The sequence below is a fragment of the Bufo gargarizans genome, unplaced genomic scaffold, assembly GCF_014858855.1.
Source record: "Bufo gargarizans isolate SCDJY-AF-19 unplaced genomic scaffold, ASM1485885v1 original_scaffold_2047_pilon, whole genome shotgun sequence".
In the NCBI taxonomy this organism is placed as follows: domain Eukaryota; kingdom Metazoa; phylum Chordata; class Amphibia; order Anura; family Bufonidae; genus Bufo; species Bufo gargarizans.
The window spans coordinates 47288-63476 of NW_025334620.1; the positions used below are offsets into that span (position 1 = coordinate 47288).

At 46.6% G+C, this 16189-nt stretch overlaps 1 protein-coding gene across 2 annotated transcripts in view; it reads left to right on the forward strand.

The window, feature by feature from the left end:
- LOC122923902 (centrosomal protein of 104 kDa-like) overlaps positions 1-16189 on the forward strand; it is a 139373-nt gene that overhangs the window by 22352 nt on the left and 100832 nt on the right. For both annotated transcript variants that reach the window (XM_044274762.1, XM_044274763.1), the window contains exons 5-7: positions 5102-5161; positions 5726-5802; positions 14742-14910. In XM_044274762.1, coding sequence (XP_044130697.1) covers positions 5102-5161; positions 5726-5802; positions 14742-14910 — 306 coding nt within the window. The remainder of the gene's footprint in view (positions 1-5101; positions 5162-5725; positions 5803-14741; positions 14911-16189) is intronic.

Consider the following 16189-nt stretch of genomic DNA (forward strand, 5'->3'; position numbering starts at 1 on the left):
AGAGTGCAAGGTCAGTGTATACAGGTATATGGGGTACAGCACAGTGTATACGGGATGCAGGGTCAGTGTATACAGGTATATGGGGTACAGCACAGTGTATACAGGTATATGGGGTACAGCACAGTGTATACAGAGTGCAGGGTCTGTGTATACAGGTATATGGGGTACAGCACAGTCTATACAGGGTGCAGGGTCAGTGTATACAGGTATATGGGGTACAGCACAGTGTATATAGAGTGCAGGGTCAGTGTATACAGGTATATGGGGTACAGCACAGTGTATACGGGATGCAGGGTCAGTGTATACAGGTATATGGGGTACAGCACAGTGTATACAGGTATATGGGGTACAGCACAGTGTATACAGAGTGCAGGGTCAGTGTATACAGGTATATGGGGTACAGCACAGTCTATACAGGGTGCAGGGTCAGTGTATACAGGTATATGGGGTACAGCACAGTGTATATAGAGTGCAAGGTCAGTGTATACAGGTATTAGGGGGACAGCACAGGGTGCAGGGTCAGTGTATACAGGTATATGGGGTACAGCACAGTGTATACAGAGTGCAGGGTCAGTGTATACAGGTATATGGGGTACAGCACAGTGTATATAGGGTGCAGGGTCAGTGTATACAGGTATATGGGGTACAGCACAGTGTATATAGAGTGCAGGGTCAGTGTATACAGGTATATGGGGTGCAGCACAGTGTATACAGGTATATGGGGTACAGCACAGTGTATACAGAGTGCAGGGTCAGTGTATACAGCTATATGGGGTACAGCACAGTGTATACAGAGTGCAGGGTCAGTGTATACAGGTATATGGGGTAGTAGCACAGTGTATACAGAGTGCAGGGTCAGTGTATACAGGTATATGGGGTACAGCACAGTGTATACAGGTATATGGGGTAGTAGCACAGTGTATACAGAGTGCAGGGTCAGTGTATACAGGTATATGGGTTACAGCACAGTGTATACAGGGTGCAGGGTCAGTGTATACAGATATTAGGGGGACAGCACAGTGTATATAGAGTGCAGGGTCAGTGTATACAGGTATATGGGGTACAGCACAGTGTATACAGGGTGCAGGGTCAGTGTATACAGGTATATGGGGTACAGCACAGTGTATACAGGGTGCAGGGTCAGTGTATACAGGTATATGGGGTAGTAGCACAGTGTATACAGGGTGCAGGGTCAGTGTATACAGGTATATGGGGTACAGCACAGTGTATACAGATATTAGGGGGACAGCACAGTGTATACAGAGTGCAGGGTCAGTGTATACAGGTATATGGGGTACAGCACAGTGTATACGGGGTGCAGGGTCAGTGTATACAGGTATATGGGGTACAGCACAGTGTATACGGGGTGCAGGGTCAGTGTATACAGGTATATGGGGTAGTAGCACAGTGTATACAAGTATATGGGGTACAGCACAGTGTATATAGAGTGCAGGGTCAGTGTATACAGGTATATGGGGTACAGCACAGTGTATATAGGGTGCAGGGTCAGTGTATACAGGTATATGGGGTACAGCACAGTGTATACAGAGTGCAGGGTCAGTGTATACAGGTATATGGGGTACAGCACAGTGTATAGAGTGCAGGGTCAGTGTATACAGGTATATGGGGTACAGCACAGTGTATACAGGTATATGGGGTACAGCACAGTGTATACAGGGTGCAGGGTCTGTGTATACAGGTATATGGGGTACAGCACAGTGTATACAGAGTGCAGGGTCTGTGTATACAGGTATATGGGGTACAGCACAGTGTATATAGAGTGCAGGGTCAGTGTATACAGGTATATGGGGTACAGCACAGTGTATACAAGGTGCAGGGTCTGTGTATACAGGTATATGGGGTACAGCACAGTGTATACAGAGTGCAGGGTCAGTGTATACAGGTATATGGGGTACAGCACAGTGTATATAGAGTGCAGGGTCAGTGTATACAGGTATATGGGGTACAGCACAGTGTATATAGGTATATGGGGTACAGCACAGTGTATATAGAGTGCAGGGTCAGTGTATACAGGTATATGGGGTGCAGGGTCAGTGTATACAGGTATATGGGGTACAGCACAGTGTATACAGAGTGCAGGGTCAGTGTATACAGGTATATGGGGTACAGCACAGTGTATATAGGGTGCAGGGTCAGTGTATACAGGTATATGGGGTACAGCACAGTGTATACAGGGTGCAGGGTCAGTGTATACAGGTATATGGGGTACAGCACAGTGTATATAGGGTGCAGGGTCTGTGTAGACAGGTATATGGGGTACAGCACAGTGTATACAGAGTGCAGGGTCAGTGTATACAGGTATATGGGGTACAGCACAGTGTATACAGGGTGCAGGTCAGTGTATACAGGTATATGGGGTACAGCACAGTGTATACAGAGTGCAGGGTCAGTGTATACAGGTATATGGGGTACAGCACAGTGTATATAGGGTGCAGGGTCAGTGTATACAGGTATATGGGGTACAGCACAGTGTATACAGGGTGCAGGGTCAGTGCATACAGGTATATGGGGTACAGCACAGTGTATACAGAGTGCAGGGTCAGTGTATACAGGTATATGGGGTACAGCACAGTGTATATAGAGTGCAGGGTCAGTGTATACAGGTATATGGGGTACAGCACAGTGTATATAGAGTGCAGGGTCAGTGTATACAGGTATATGGGGTACAGCACAGTGTATACAGGGTGCAGGGTCTGTGTATACAGGTATATGGGGTACAGCACAGTGTATACAGAGTGCAGGGTCAGTGTATACAGGTATATGGGGTACAGCACAGTGTATACAGGGTGCAGGGTCAGTGTATACAGGTATATGGGGTACAGCACAGTGTATACAGAGTGCAGGGTCAGTGTATACAGGTATATGGGGTACAGCACAGTGTATACAGGGTGCAGGGTCAGTGTATACAGGTATATGGGGTACAGCACAGTGTATACAGGGTGCAGGGTCAGTGCATACAGGTATATGGGGTATACAGGTATATGGGGTACAGCACAGTGTATATAGAGTGCAGGGTCAGTGTATACAGGGTGCAGGGTCAGTGTATACAGGTATATGGGGTACAGCACAGTGTATACAGGGTGCAGGGTCAGTGTATACAGGTATATGGGGTACAGCACAGTGTATACAGAGTGCAGGGTCAGTGTATACAGGTATATGGGGTACAGCACAGTGTATATAGAGTGCAGGGTCAGTGTATACAGGTATATGGGGTACAGCACAGTGTATACAGGGTGCAGGGTCAGTGTATACAGGTATATGGGGTACAGCACAGTGTATAGAGTGCAGGGTCAGTGTATACAGGTATATGGGGTACAGCACAGTGTATATAGGGTGCAGGGTCAGTGTATACAGGTATATGGGGTACAGCACAGTGTATACAGGGTGCAGGGTCAGTGTATACAGGTATATGGGGTACAGCACAGTGTATATAGGGTGCAGGGTCAGTGTATACAGGTATATGGGGTACAGCACAGTGTATACAGGGTGCAGGGTCAGTGTATACAGGTATTAGGGGGACAGCACAGTGTATACAGGGTGCAGGGTCAGTGTATACAGGTATATGGGGTACAGCACAGTGTATATAGAGTGCAGGGTCAGTGTATACAGGTATATGGGGTACAGCACAGTGTATACAGAGTGCAGGGTCAGTGTATACAGGTATATGGGGTACAGCACAGTGTATACAGGGTGCAGGGTCAGTGTATACAGGTATATGGGGTAGAGCACAGTGTATACAGAGTGCAGGGTCAGTGTATACAGGTATATGGGGTACAGCACAGTGTATACAGAGTGCAGGGTCAGTGTATACAGGTATATGGGGTACAGCACAGTGTATATAGGGTGCAGGGTCAGTGTATACAGGTATATGGGGTACAGCACAGTGTATACAGGGTGCAGGGTCAGTGTATACAGGTATATGGGGTACAGCACAGTGTATACAGAGTGCAGGGTCAGTGTATACAGGTATATGGGGTACAGCACAGTGTATACAGGGTGCAGGGTCAGTGTATACAGGTATGTGGGGTACAGCACAGTGTATATAGGGTGCAGGGTCAGTGTATACAGGTATATGGGGTACAGCACAGTGTATACAGGGTGCAGGGTCAGTGTATACAGGTATATGGGGTACAGCACAGTGTATACAGAGTGCAGGGTCAGTGTATACAGGTATATGGGGTACAGCACAGTGTATACAGGGTGCAGGGTCAGTGTATACAGGTATATGGGGTAGTAGCACAGTGTATACAGAGTGCAGGGTCAGTGTATACAGGTATATGGGGTACAGCACATTGTATATAGGGTGCAGGGTCAGTGTATACAGGTATATGGGGTACAGCACAGTGTATATAGGGTGCAGGGTCAGTGTATACAGGTATATGGGGTACAGCACAGTGTATACAGAGTGCAGGGTCAGTGTATACAGGTATACAGGGTGCAGGGTCAGTGTATACAGGTATATGGGGTACAGCACAGTGTATACAGGGTGCAGGGTCAGTGTATACAGGTATATGGGGTAGAGCACAGTGTATACAGAGTGCAGGGTCAGTGTATACAGGTATATGGGGTACAGCACAGTGTATACGGGGTGCAGGGTCAGTGTATACAGGTATATGGGGTACAGCACAGTGTATATAGGGTGCAGGGTCAGTGTATACAGGTATATGGGGTACAGCACAGTGTATACAGGGTGCAGGGTCAGTGTATACAGGTATATGGGGTACAGCACAGTATACAGAGTGCAGGGTCAGTGTATACAGGTATATGGGGTACAGCACAGTGTATACGGGGTGCAGGGTCAGTGTATACAGGTATATGGGGTACAGCACAGTGTATACAGGGTGCAGGGTCAGTGTATACAGGTATATGGGGTACAGCACAGTGTATACAGGGTGCAGGGTAGTGTCCCAGGCTCCGCCCCCCTCTTGCCCCTCATTTCGCGCCCAGCCGCCCCTGCCTCTTAGGCCACGCCCCTCTGTCCACCTGTATGTCAGCACTTATGTTTCCGGGTGATCGGGTCAGGGGTCCTCAGACGTTCTGTCTATTTAATACAGGCATCTATTTTCTCCTTTGCTTTCAGGTTGCACTTATAGCAATAAACATAATTGGGGACCCCGTGGACGATAATGAAGAGAACCTGGTAAGCCCCAATTTGTTGGTAGCGGTGAAGCAGGTCGCCCACTAGATAGAAAACGCATTTATAACGGTATTTCTAAGGTTTAACCCATTCCCACACAGGTACCCGCAGAAGGCTATGGGAGGCTAGCTGTGATTGCCTTTCATTTAACCCTTTCATTAGCTGGGTGGCCTTCCTGAGATTGGGACTTTCCATGTCTCTGGGTTTCAGGACGTACATAGGCGTGCCCTGAGAATTGCCAGTGGCACAGAGGACAGCGTGTAGGGATAAGCCGTCCCCTGTCCTGATATGTCTGTTTTACTAATTGATTGTATGCTCCCTGAGATATCACTTCTGGGGCTTTCATTCTTACGACTCGGTGTCGTTCCTCTGTTAATCCTCCTGGAAATGTCAATGACAGATTGTGTAGGGACACCAATCACCACCACCCAATTACACTCGCCGACTCCGCTCAGAACATGGTTGTAGTAGTCCACGCTGTGCCCTCTTCGTTCCCTGTATAGCGTACACTGCAGAATGGTTCTGTTAACCCTTTGAGTGACTGACTGCTTCTTTGTTTGTTCACAGCCGACAAGAGATAAACTTATTGACCAGTACCTGGGGAGCAGCCTGGAGGACGCTGGCATCGATACAACGCACACTGGGTGAGGTTTACCTGGGTTTCCTTGGGTTCTCTGGTATCATACTCCCAAAAAATATTGGTCCAAGTTTGTGTGTTAGGGTCCATTCACACGTCCGCAATTTTTTTCCGGATTTTGCGGACTTACTCATTTTCAATGGGGCCGGAACGGATGCTATGTGCTGCCCGCATCCACATTTCCAAATCCGCAATTCCGTTCCCGAAAAAAAAATAGAACATGTCCTATTCTTGTCCGCAACTGCGAACAAGAAAAGGCATTTTCTATTATAGTGCCGGCCATGTGCGGTCCGCGAAATGCAGAACGCACATTGCCGGTGTCTGTGTTTTGCGGATCCGCAAAACACCTATGGACATGTGAATGGACCCTAAGAGAGGTGAGGTTGTGGGGGCCTTGGGGACAAGGACCGATGTCAGTGATGGCAAACTCTGTATAGCCCTGTGGAGTATGTCAGCGTTAGAGCCTAAAGGGGTTGGCCCATCCAGCATATTGTGCCATCTATGTCAGGTAGGTTGGGGGTCCCACCTCTGGCGCCCACTCCTATCTAGAGAACTGGGCCCCCGAAGCGAAGGACACGTGCTTGACCTGCTTCTCATTCATCCGTGTGGTCTCAAAGCCTTCAATGGAGTGCACATTGTGCAAGCACGGCCACCTCTCCATTCACCGCTATGGGACTGGCGGAAATATGTTCGGAACTCCCATAGCAGTGAGCAGAGGGTGACCGCACATGCGCGGCTGCTCTCTGTTCACCTAGGAGTTCCCATTATGGATATAGAAGTGGGTCCCAGACATCGATGGCATCTCCTAGCAATATCCCATTAACTTCCCAGATGTCCATATGACTATGTATGCGATCGGCACACAGATGCAATTTGGTAGAAAATTCACTAGGGGGAGCAGTGACCTTGATGGTGTTTCATCATGTTATACTATACAGAAGTGAATAATAAACGGACTGGTGATACTTACCCGAGTAAGGGCTGTGTTACAGATATTCTGACCAGTCATTGCTCAGATCTATTGCTATACACACCAACCATTGGTCTGATTGGGCAGAAATTGGGCAGATAATCTGTTGGTGTTATACAGCCGTAAGGGAGAGTTCACACCTCCGTTTTATTTTCCGTTCTTTTGGTTTGTCCGAAGAACAGAAGAAAAAAAATCCTGTAAAAAAGAAAATAAACGGATCCTGTTTCACATTTGGCATCCGTTTGAGCCATTTCCTTCTGAGATCCGTTTTTTTTAGTCGGAAGAAAAAGCACTGCAGGCAGGAGGATTTTTTTCACTGTTTAATAAAATCAATCTCAAACGGAAATGGCTCAAACGGATGCCAAATGTGCAACAGGGTCGTTTTTTTTTTTTTTTGTTTACAGAATCCTGATTCTTTTTTCTGTTCTTCAGAAGAATGGAAAATGAAACGGTGATGTGACCTCCCTAAGCAGAGTATATCCTCCTGGCCTGATACCTTCATTAGCTGTCCTGTTATACTCCAGTGGTCTGTGTGGCACAACTTGCATCACTTTCTTCAACCAAGTCAGACTAAGATTTCTTAGAATCCGTTGCCAGAACTACCTGCCGGATCCGTAAATCCATATGCTAACGGATATCTTTTTTTTCCGCATACGGATCCGTTAGACTTTATTCATAGAAATACCAGATGTCTTTCCGGTATTATCCGGAATAACGGATCCGGTATTAAATTTTTTCAAAACCAGATACGGCGATGCAGCAATTTCCGGAACACTTGGTACCGGATGGCATTAATACATTTCAATGGAAACTAATCCATTAAGTGCGGTAGTGTTCCGGAATTTTGTCCGGTCAAATACTGTACAAGGGACGGAACGGAAGACATCCTGATGCATACTGAACAGATTGCTTTCCATTCAGAATGCATTGGGACAAAACGGAAGCGTTTTTTTCTGGTATTGAGACCCTTTACCAGATTTCATTACCGGAAAAGAATAACGCTAGTGTGAGAGTACCCTGACAGCAGGAAAAATACAACCTGAGTGGAGGGATCTGTCCAATACTGCCAGTGTCTGCCGGCTGCAGGTGATGTACAGTATACCTGCCCGGACTACAGGAGAAAACCTGCTACTAGAAGTGTCTCCAGATGTGAAGAGGCTCATCCAGAGCTCTCAGGGGAAGCCAAATGTTCTACAGAAGAAATCCTGTTAAGCTTTCATTTTAATTCATTTTCTGCACCTCCCTGTGTGTTCTGGAGCGTGTCATAGATATTGCTTTTAAAGGGCATCTGTCTGTAGACTTGTACCTATGACACTGACTGACCTGTTACATTTGCGCTTGGCAGCTGAAGACATCTGTGTTGGTCCCGTGTTCATACAGTACAGACCAAAAGTTTGAACACCTTCTCATTCAATGAGTTTTCTTTATTTTCATGACTATGAAAATTGTAGATTCACACTGAAGGCATCAAAACTATGAATTAACACATGTGGAATTATATACATAACAAAAAAGTGTGAAACAACTGAAAATATGTCATATTCTAGGTTCTTCAAAGTAGCCACCTTTTGCTTTGATTACTGCTTTGCACACTCTTGGCATTCCCTTGATGGCTTCAAGAGGTAGTCACCTGAAATGGTCTTCTAACAGTCTTGAAGGAGTTCCCAGAGATGCTTAGCACTTGTTGGCCCTTTTGCCTTCACTCTGCGGTCCAGCTCACCCCAAACCATCTCGATTGGGTTCAGGTCCGGTGACTGTGGAGGCCAGGTCATCTGGCGCAGCACCCCATCACTCTCCTTCATGGTCAAATAGCCCTTACACAGCCTGGAGGTGTGTTTGGGGTCATTGTCCTGTTAAAAATAAATGATGGTCCAACTAAACGCAAACCGGATGGAATAGCATGCCACTGCAAGATGCTGTGGTAGCCATGCTGGTTCATTATGCCTTCAATTTTGAATAAATCCCCAACAGTGTCACCAGCAAAGCACCATCACACCTCCTCCTCCATGCTTCACGGTGGGAACCAGGCATGTAGAGTCCATTCATTCACCTTTTCTTCGTCGCACAAAGACACGGTGGTTGGAACCAAAGATCTCAAATTTGGACTCATCAGACCAAAGCACAGATTTCCACTGGTCTAATGTCCATTCCTTGTGTTCTTTAGCCCAAACAAGTCTCTTCTGCTTGTTGCCTGTCCTTAGCAGTGGTTTCCTAGCAGATATTCTACCATGAAGGCCTGATTCACACAGTCTCCTCTTAACAGTTGTTCTAGAGATGTGTCTGCTGCTAGAACTCTGTGTGGCATTGACCGGGTCTCTAATCTGAGCTGCTGTTAACCTGCGATTTCTGAGGCTGGTGACTCGGATGAACTTATCCTCCGCAGCAGAGGTGACTCTTGGTCTTCCTTTCCCTGGGGCGGTCCGCATGTGAGCCAGTTTCTTTGTAGCGCTTGATGGTTTTTGTGACTGCACTTGGGGACACTATCAAAGTTTTCCCAATTTTTCGGACTGACTGACCTTAATTTCTTAAAGTAATGATGGCCACTTGTTTTTCGTTACTTAGCTGCTTTTTTCTTACCATAATACAAATTCTAACAGTCTATTCAGTAGGACTATCAGCTGTGTATCCACCTGACTTCTCCACAACGCAACTGATGGTCCCAACCCCATTTATAAGGCAAGAAATCCCACTTATTAAACCTGACAGGGCACACCTGTGAAGTGAAAACCATTTCAGGTGACTACCTCTTGAAGCTCATCAAGGGAATGCCAAGAGTGTGCAAAGCAGTAATCAAAGCAAAAGGTGGCTACTTTGAAGAACCTAGAATATGACATATTTTCATTGTTTCACACTTTTTTGTTATGTATATAATTCCACATGTGTTAATTCATAGTTTTGATGCCTTCAGTGTGAATCTACAATTTTCATAGTCATTAAAATAAAGAAAACTCTTTGAATGAGAAGGTGTGTCCAAACTTTTGGTCTGTACTGTATGTGCCCGCATTGCTGAGAAAAATGATGTTTTAATATAAGCAAATGAGGCTCTAGGAGCAACAGGGGTGTTGCCGTTACACCTAGAGGCTCTGCTCCCTCTGCACTATGATTGACAGGGCCAGACAGTGTAAATGTGATCATGTCTTCCTGCCCCTGTCAATCAAAATTCAAATAGAGCTGCAGCGCCCTCTCCAGAGAGTGTAACGGCAAAGCCCCCGTCGCTCCTAGAGGCTCATTTACATATATTAAAACACAATTTTTCTCAGCAATGCGGCCACATATGAACATGGGACCAACACAGATAGATGCCTTCAGATGCCAAGCGCACATGTAACAGGTCAGCCAGTTTCATAGGTACAAATCTGCTGACGGCACTACCCTCTATTCTCAGAGTCAGGGTCCATTCACACGTCCGTTGTTTCTTTCCTGATCTGTTCCGTTTTTTGCGGAACAGATCTGGACCAGATCTGTACCCATTCATTTTCAATGGGTCCTGAAAAAAAAAAATCAGACATTGTGCTGTCCGATTTTTATCAGGACCCATTGAAAATGAATGGGTCCAGATCTGGTCCGCAAAAAACGGAACAGATCAGGAAAGAAACAACGGACGTGTGAATGGACCCTCAAGCTGGGCGATATGGCCTAAAATCTATATCGCAATATAATTTTGAAGCATTTGCGATATTACGATATATTATTTTCTTCTGTATGTATCCAAATTACATGGCCATCATCATCCATTTCCCCCAGCCGGCGCCATCAGCCCCATGCCATTGCCATTTGCCATCATCAGCCCCATGTGCCATTTGCCACCATCATCATGTCCCCCAGCCAGCGCCATCAGCCCCATGCCATTGCCACCATCATCATGTCCCCCAGCCAGCACCATCAGCCCCATGCCATTGCCACCATCATCATGTCCCCCAGCCAACGCCATCAGCCCCATGTGCCATTGCCACTATCATCATGTCCCCCAGCCAGCGCCATCAGCCCCATGCCATAGCCATCGACCCCCCAGTAGATTTGGGCCCCTGCTACTTACCTTTCCTGCACGGCTGGCTGATAGAGTCCGCAGGAGACGGGCCGCGTCTTCTTCCCAGCATGCACTGGGAGGGACCTGATGTCACACACAGCGTCAGCCAGCTCACTGACGATGTGTGAATGCAAGGCCCTGCAGCGCGGTGCAGAGTCGGGAGGCCACGGAGCGGTGAGTGAGAAGCTTCTTCCATTCACTACCGCTCCGTGGTCATCTGTCACGATATGGCGATATAACTAAAATCTACAGTATATCGTCAGCCGAATTGATGACGATAATATCGTACATCGTTTATATCGCCCACCCCTACCTCAGAGTATGGGATAGGTGTTTGATCAGTGGGGTTGCAACTGAACAGGCGTACCACGTTCCCCCATTTTTGAATGAAGCAACGGTCACATATATTTGCTGCTACTCGTTTCTGCAGGATATAGACAAGAACTGTACTTGACGATCTCCAGCAGCCGCATACAGTTGATTGGAGTGATAGCGAACATGAAGGACCACCAATTCATTCAAACATGGGAACGTGGGATCCTCATTTATGTGATCGTGGAGGTTTCTACAGATGGACCCCCACCAGCAGGGCCGTCTTTACCAAGGGGCAAAAGGGGCAGCTGCCCTGGGCCCAGTTGCTCCTGGGGGGTCCAAGGCAGCTGCCTCTTGAGCCCTGCTAGCTACTGCCCCGGGTGTCAGGCTGTCGGCTACACAGGCATCATGATCGTACTGTGCTAATGATCTTAATTCTAGGACCTTAATGACATCATTACCATGTGACCAGTAACCTAGCAATTACTGGTCACATGGCTATGAGGTCATCACAGGTCCTACAGAAGTTAACTGTGGAGCTTTTTTGTGTAAAGATTACATCAGAAAAAGGTGACAGGGGCTGTTATGTTAATATACTGTAAACTACTGTATAGTGGGGTGCTGTATACTGTGTGGTGGGCTGTATATTGTGTGGTGGGCTATATATTGTGTAATGGGCTGTATATTGTGTGGTGGGCTGTATACTGTGGGGGGGTGGCCTGTATACTGTGTGGTGGGCTGTATACTGTGTGGTGGGCCTGTATAGTGGGGGGGGGCCTGTATAGTGGGGGGGAGTGCTATACTGCTGTACTGTATAGTGTGGGGGGCTGTATCGTGTATAGTTTGGGTTGCTGTATACAGTGAGGTGTTGTATACCGTGAGGTGCTGTATACTGTGGGCTGCTATACTGCTCTACTGTATACTGTGGGGTACTGTATAGTGTGGGGTGCTAAACTGCATACTGTGTGGTGCTGTATACTATAGGGTGCTATACTGCATACTGTGGGGTGCTGGGGTGCACTGTAACACTAGGGTGAGCCGAGCCCTGGTCTCCTTCCTGCAAAGCGGTGCCCACTTCCTGCCTGAGCCCAGCTGCCCAGAGCACTGATCCTGAGCCGCTGAAGTCTTCAGAACTAGAAGTATTTACAGTCATTCACTGGACTCTACCAGATGTGTGGATTTTTTGTGTGTGTGTTGTGGTGGAGAGCGTGATTGCATGCTAAGGTGTGGGAAGGCGGGATCCAGGGGGCCCAAGTAAATTTTTGCCCGGGGTCCAATCAATATTAAAGACGGCCCTGCCCACCAGTTAAACATCTATCCCCTATCCTGTGAATAGGGGATACATTTTGGTCATGGGAAAACCTGTTTAAAGGGGTTGTCCAAGTTATTTTTATTGATGACCTATCCTCAGGAGGGGTCCAACACCTGGCAACCTCCGATCAGCTGGTTGAAGAGAAGATGCGTGCCGTGCCAGTGCTACCTTCTCTTCATTGTTTACCTGCTCGTCATCGCAACAGCAGCTGTAAGCAGGTGTAACTACAAGAAGCCGTCCCATTCACTCCAATAGGACGGCTCGCTCCTATATAAGTGTTCCTATATTAGATGTAATTACACTGCTCACCGCTGCTGTTGCGACGTTTCCTGAATCCCCCGCTGATATCAGCCAGACAGCTCCTTTAAAGTAGCGCTCCCACAAAATGTTTTATTCATTGACCTGTTAGAAAGGTAATCTTCTTACTGGTGACTGTATTTGTGAGTTATCCCCTCCCTTCTACTTCTCGGCTGTGTCATGTGACCAGCAATCAGACTTTCCAAATAACACAGCTTCTTATGTGTGGACAGGAAGTATTCCTATGGGAGCCTCACTCTAAGTCACATAGGAATGAATAGAGAAGTAACTGACTTCCTGTCCTGTGTCAGATGGAGATCAGAGAGTTGGTCACATGACACAGCTGAGGATTAGAAGGGAGGTTATAACTCACAAATACAGTCACTGATGTGACGATTACATTCACTACAGATTACATCACGTACCTTTCTAACAGGTCAGAGAATATAAAATGTTGTAGGAGTGCTACTTTAAGGTTGAGATATAGCGGTACCACATTATGGCACGGAACAGAGGACACTGCAGTCCATGCTACAGTAAGTGGATATGTCACTGCGACCACAGAAGTAGTGTGCTATCCTTGTGGAATATCGCAGAATGAAGTGCACAGCTAGCCACGTAGTGTTTAGAAGAGACTGGCAGGTGCAGTGTTAGGGCTAGTTCACACTGCGGATTTTGCAATTGGAATTTTGCAGTTTATCGCCCACGAAAGGAAATGTCCTTTCTTGGGCTACATTCACACGGCCGTAAGTGTTTTGCGGAACGCACATGACCAGCGCTATATAGAAAATGCCTATTCTTGTCCATGATTGCAGAAAAGAATATGACATGCTCTATATTTTAGCGAGGCCGTGGAACGGAACTACGGATGCGTCCGCACCCTTTGTGGAACAGATGCGGACCCATTAATATGGTCACGTGAAAGGACCCCTAGTGTGTTGTCTGCATGGATGTCGCTGGAAACTGCAACAGGTGTCCGCTCACACCATCTCTCACCGTGATCAACCCTATTAAACTAGGTACACTGCCTGACAGCGCTGATCTTGCTGAATACAATGATACCTTCCATTTTTCAATCGGACATCCTGTTGCAGTGAAATCCTAATTTATGAATATGCTAATGAGATGCTCGGAGGAGTGAGGGGCATCTCTAGCCCCTCCGAGCACCAGTTAATTTCCTCCTCTCCTCCATCGCCACTCCCCCTCCCTTACTGATTGACAGTTCCATGCATCAGCTTTGACGCCAGACCTTGAAATCTTGCGCATGCGCCAATGAGGTTACAGTTGTTAACATCTTGTGAAGCTGCCTCTGCTCAGAGATTAGAACTGCGCATGTGTTGATTGCCTGTGCAAGATTTCCGGGCCAGGCATTGGAGCATTGAGGATGCTTGGTCCTGTCAATCAGTACGGGAGGGGAGGGGTGACACAGGAGAGGAAGAGGTGAGGTGGTGCTAGAAGGGGCTACGCCTGCCCCTCAGTGCTTTGAGCATCTTATTAGCATATTAATAAAAGTTAGGATTTCTTTGCAGTGGAACATCCGATGCAGAAAGAAAGGTAACGTTCAACTCGCCATGAACAACCCTACCAGGAATGTGCCTGGTGTAATAGAGTTGTTCATGGGGACTGATGCTCTTTAACTCCATTCAATGGGGCTAAACTGCAAGCAGGTCCTTTGCATTCAATTGAAAAACCACTGCAGCAACCAAAAGGCAATATCTGCCGTGTGAACTAGGGCTTATTCAGACATCCGTGTCTGCAGAGATCCGAGTTCAGGACAAGTCACTGTTTTTCTGGTGCACAGAGACAATGGTAATGCCTTATATGCAAATCTGGCCAGAGGGGTAAGTATAAGATGATTTTTTTATTTTATGCTATTGCAGGGCTTTTCTGAGATTTTTAGTTATCTCCGACAACCACTTTAAGATAGATTTCACATCCATATTTTCTAGCTGTAACATTTTCATGCTTTTCCACAGATTTGGCACTGTACCACTCTGCTGCGCTAAGACTAATTGTCTTGCTTTGCAGGAAACATGACACCATTTCACCACTTGATGACTTGGCGTTTGATATGTACCAGGATCCAGAAGTCGCACAAATAATTCGCAAGTTGGATGAGAAGAAGCAGGAGGCGGTCCACCATGAGCACTATGACTATGCCAAGAAGCTCAAACAAGCCATTGCTGATCTGCAGAAGGTGGGGGACGTGTACTGTCGTCATAAGTGAAGGCAGTTTAGAGGATGTGATCCTAGCACAGGCCTAGTGACAGCAGTACAGAACCATATAAAGGATGTAAATCCTTCAGAAAATAGCAGGAACCTGTCATCAACTTTATGCTGACCTTACTGATGGCAGCATAAAATAGTGACAGAAATGCTGATGTCAGCGGTGTGTCACTCATGAGCTAAGAGTAAGTGGTTGCTGAGAACCAGCATCATAATCACTGCAGCCCAGGCCTTGAAAAGAGTCCAGTCTACCTGAGAAGAGTCCTGGTTATTCATAATCTCCTGCTCTCTCGCCATCTGCTGATGATTGGCAGTTCTCTCCTAGAGAGAAAGGGAGAAAACTGGGTATTAGACTGTCAGTCATCAGCAGGTGGGCAGGAGAGCAGGAATCCATGAATATCCAGGACTCTTCTCAGGTGGCCGGGACTCTTTTCCAGGCCCAGTCTGCAATCATTGTGATGTTGGTTCTCGGCAACCACTTACTTTTAACTTATAAATGACAGACCGCTGAATCATCTCGCCCGTCTGTACTTTATACTGCCGTTAGTATGGACAGCATAAAGTTGATGACAGGTTCCCTTTAATACAAGGCACTTACTAATGTATTGTGATTGTTCATATTGTCTCCTTTTCCTGGCTTTATTCATTTTTCAACTAAATGATTCGCTCACCTTCAGAGGGTGCAGCCAACAGTTTAACGTGTTTTGGGTGCTCGATAGTCTCCTCTGACAGATAATGTCAGGGGAGAGAAGGATCAAGCGAAATGAATATTTCCCCCCGATCCTTTAGTTCTCCCAGGACATAAGCCGGGAGCTAGAAAATGGAAAATATGCCATTTTGACCCTTTTTTTTTTCATTTCGCCTTTTTCCGTATGGGATTAATACTTTTATATTTTGATCGTACGGGCATTTACGCACACGGCGATACCCATGATGTGTATTTTTTTTTTATTCTCATTTTGGGGAAAGGGGGTCATTTGAACTTTTATATTTTTTTTATTTGTAAAAACTTTATTTTTTTACACTTTTTTTAATAACAATCAGCCATTTGATTGCTATTATCATTGACTCTAATGCACTTGCATTGGAGTCTATGATGATTTTACTACTTTCCTATGGAGCCCTATTACAGGCAAGGGCTCCATAGGAAATACTATGCAGCAGCCTCGTGTTAAAGACTATGACAGGGGCTGCTGCACACATGCTCCGGCTCCTCCGATCGCCGCACAGGGGAGCCGGAGCTGAAAAAA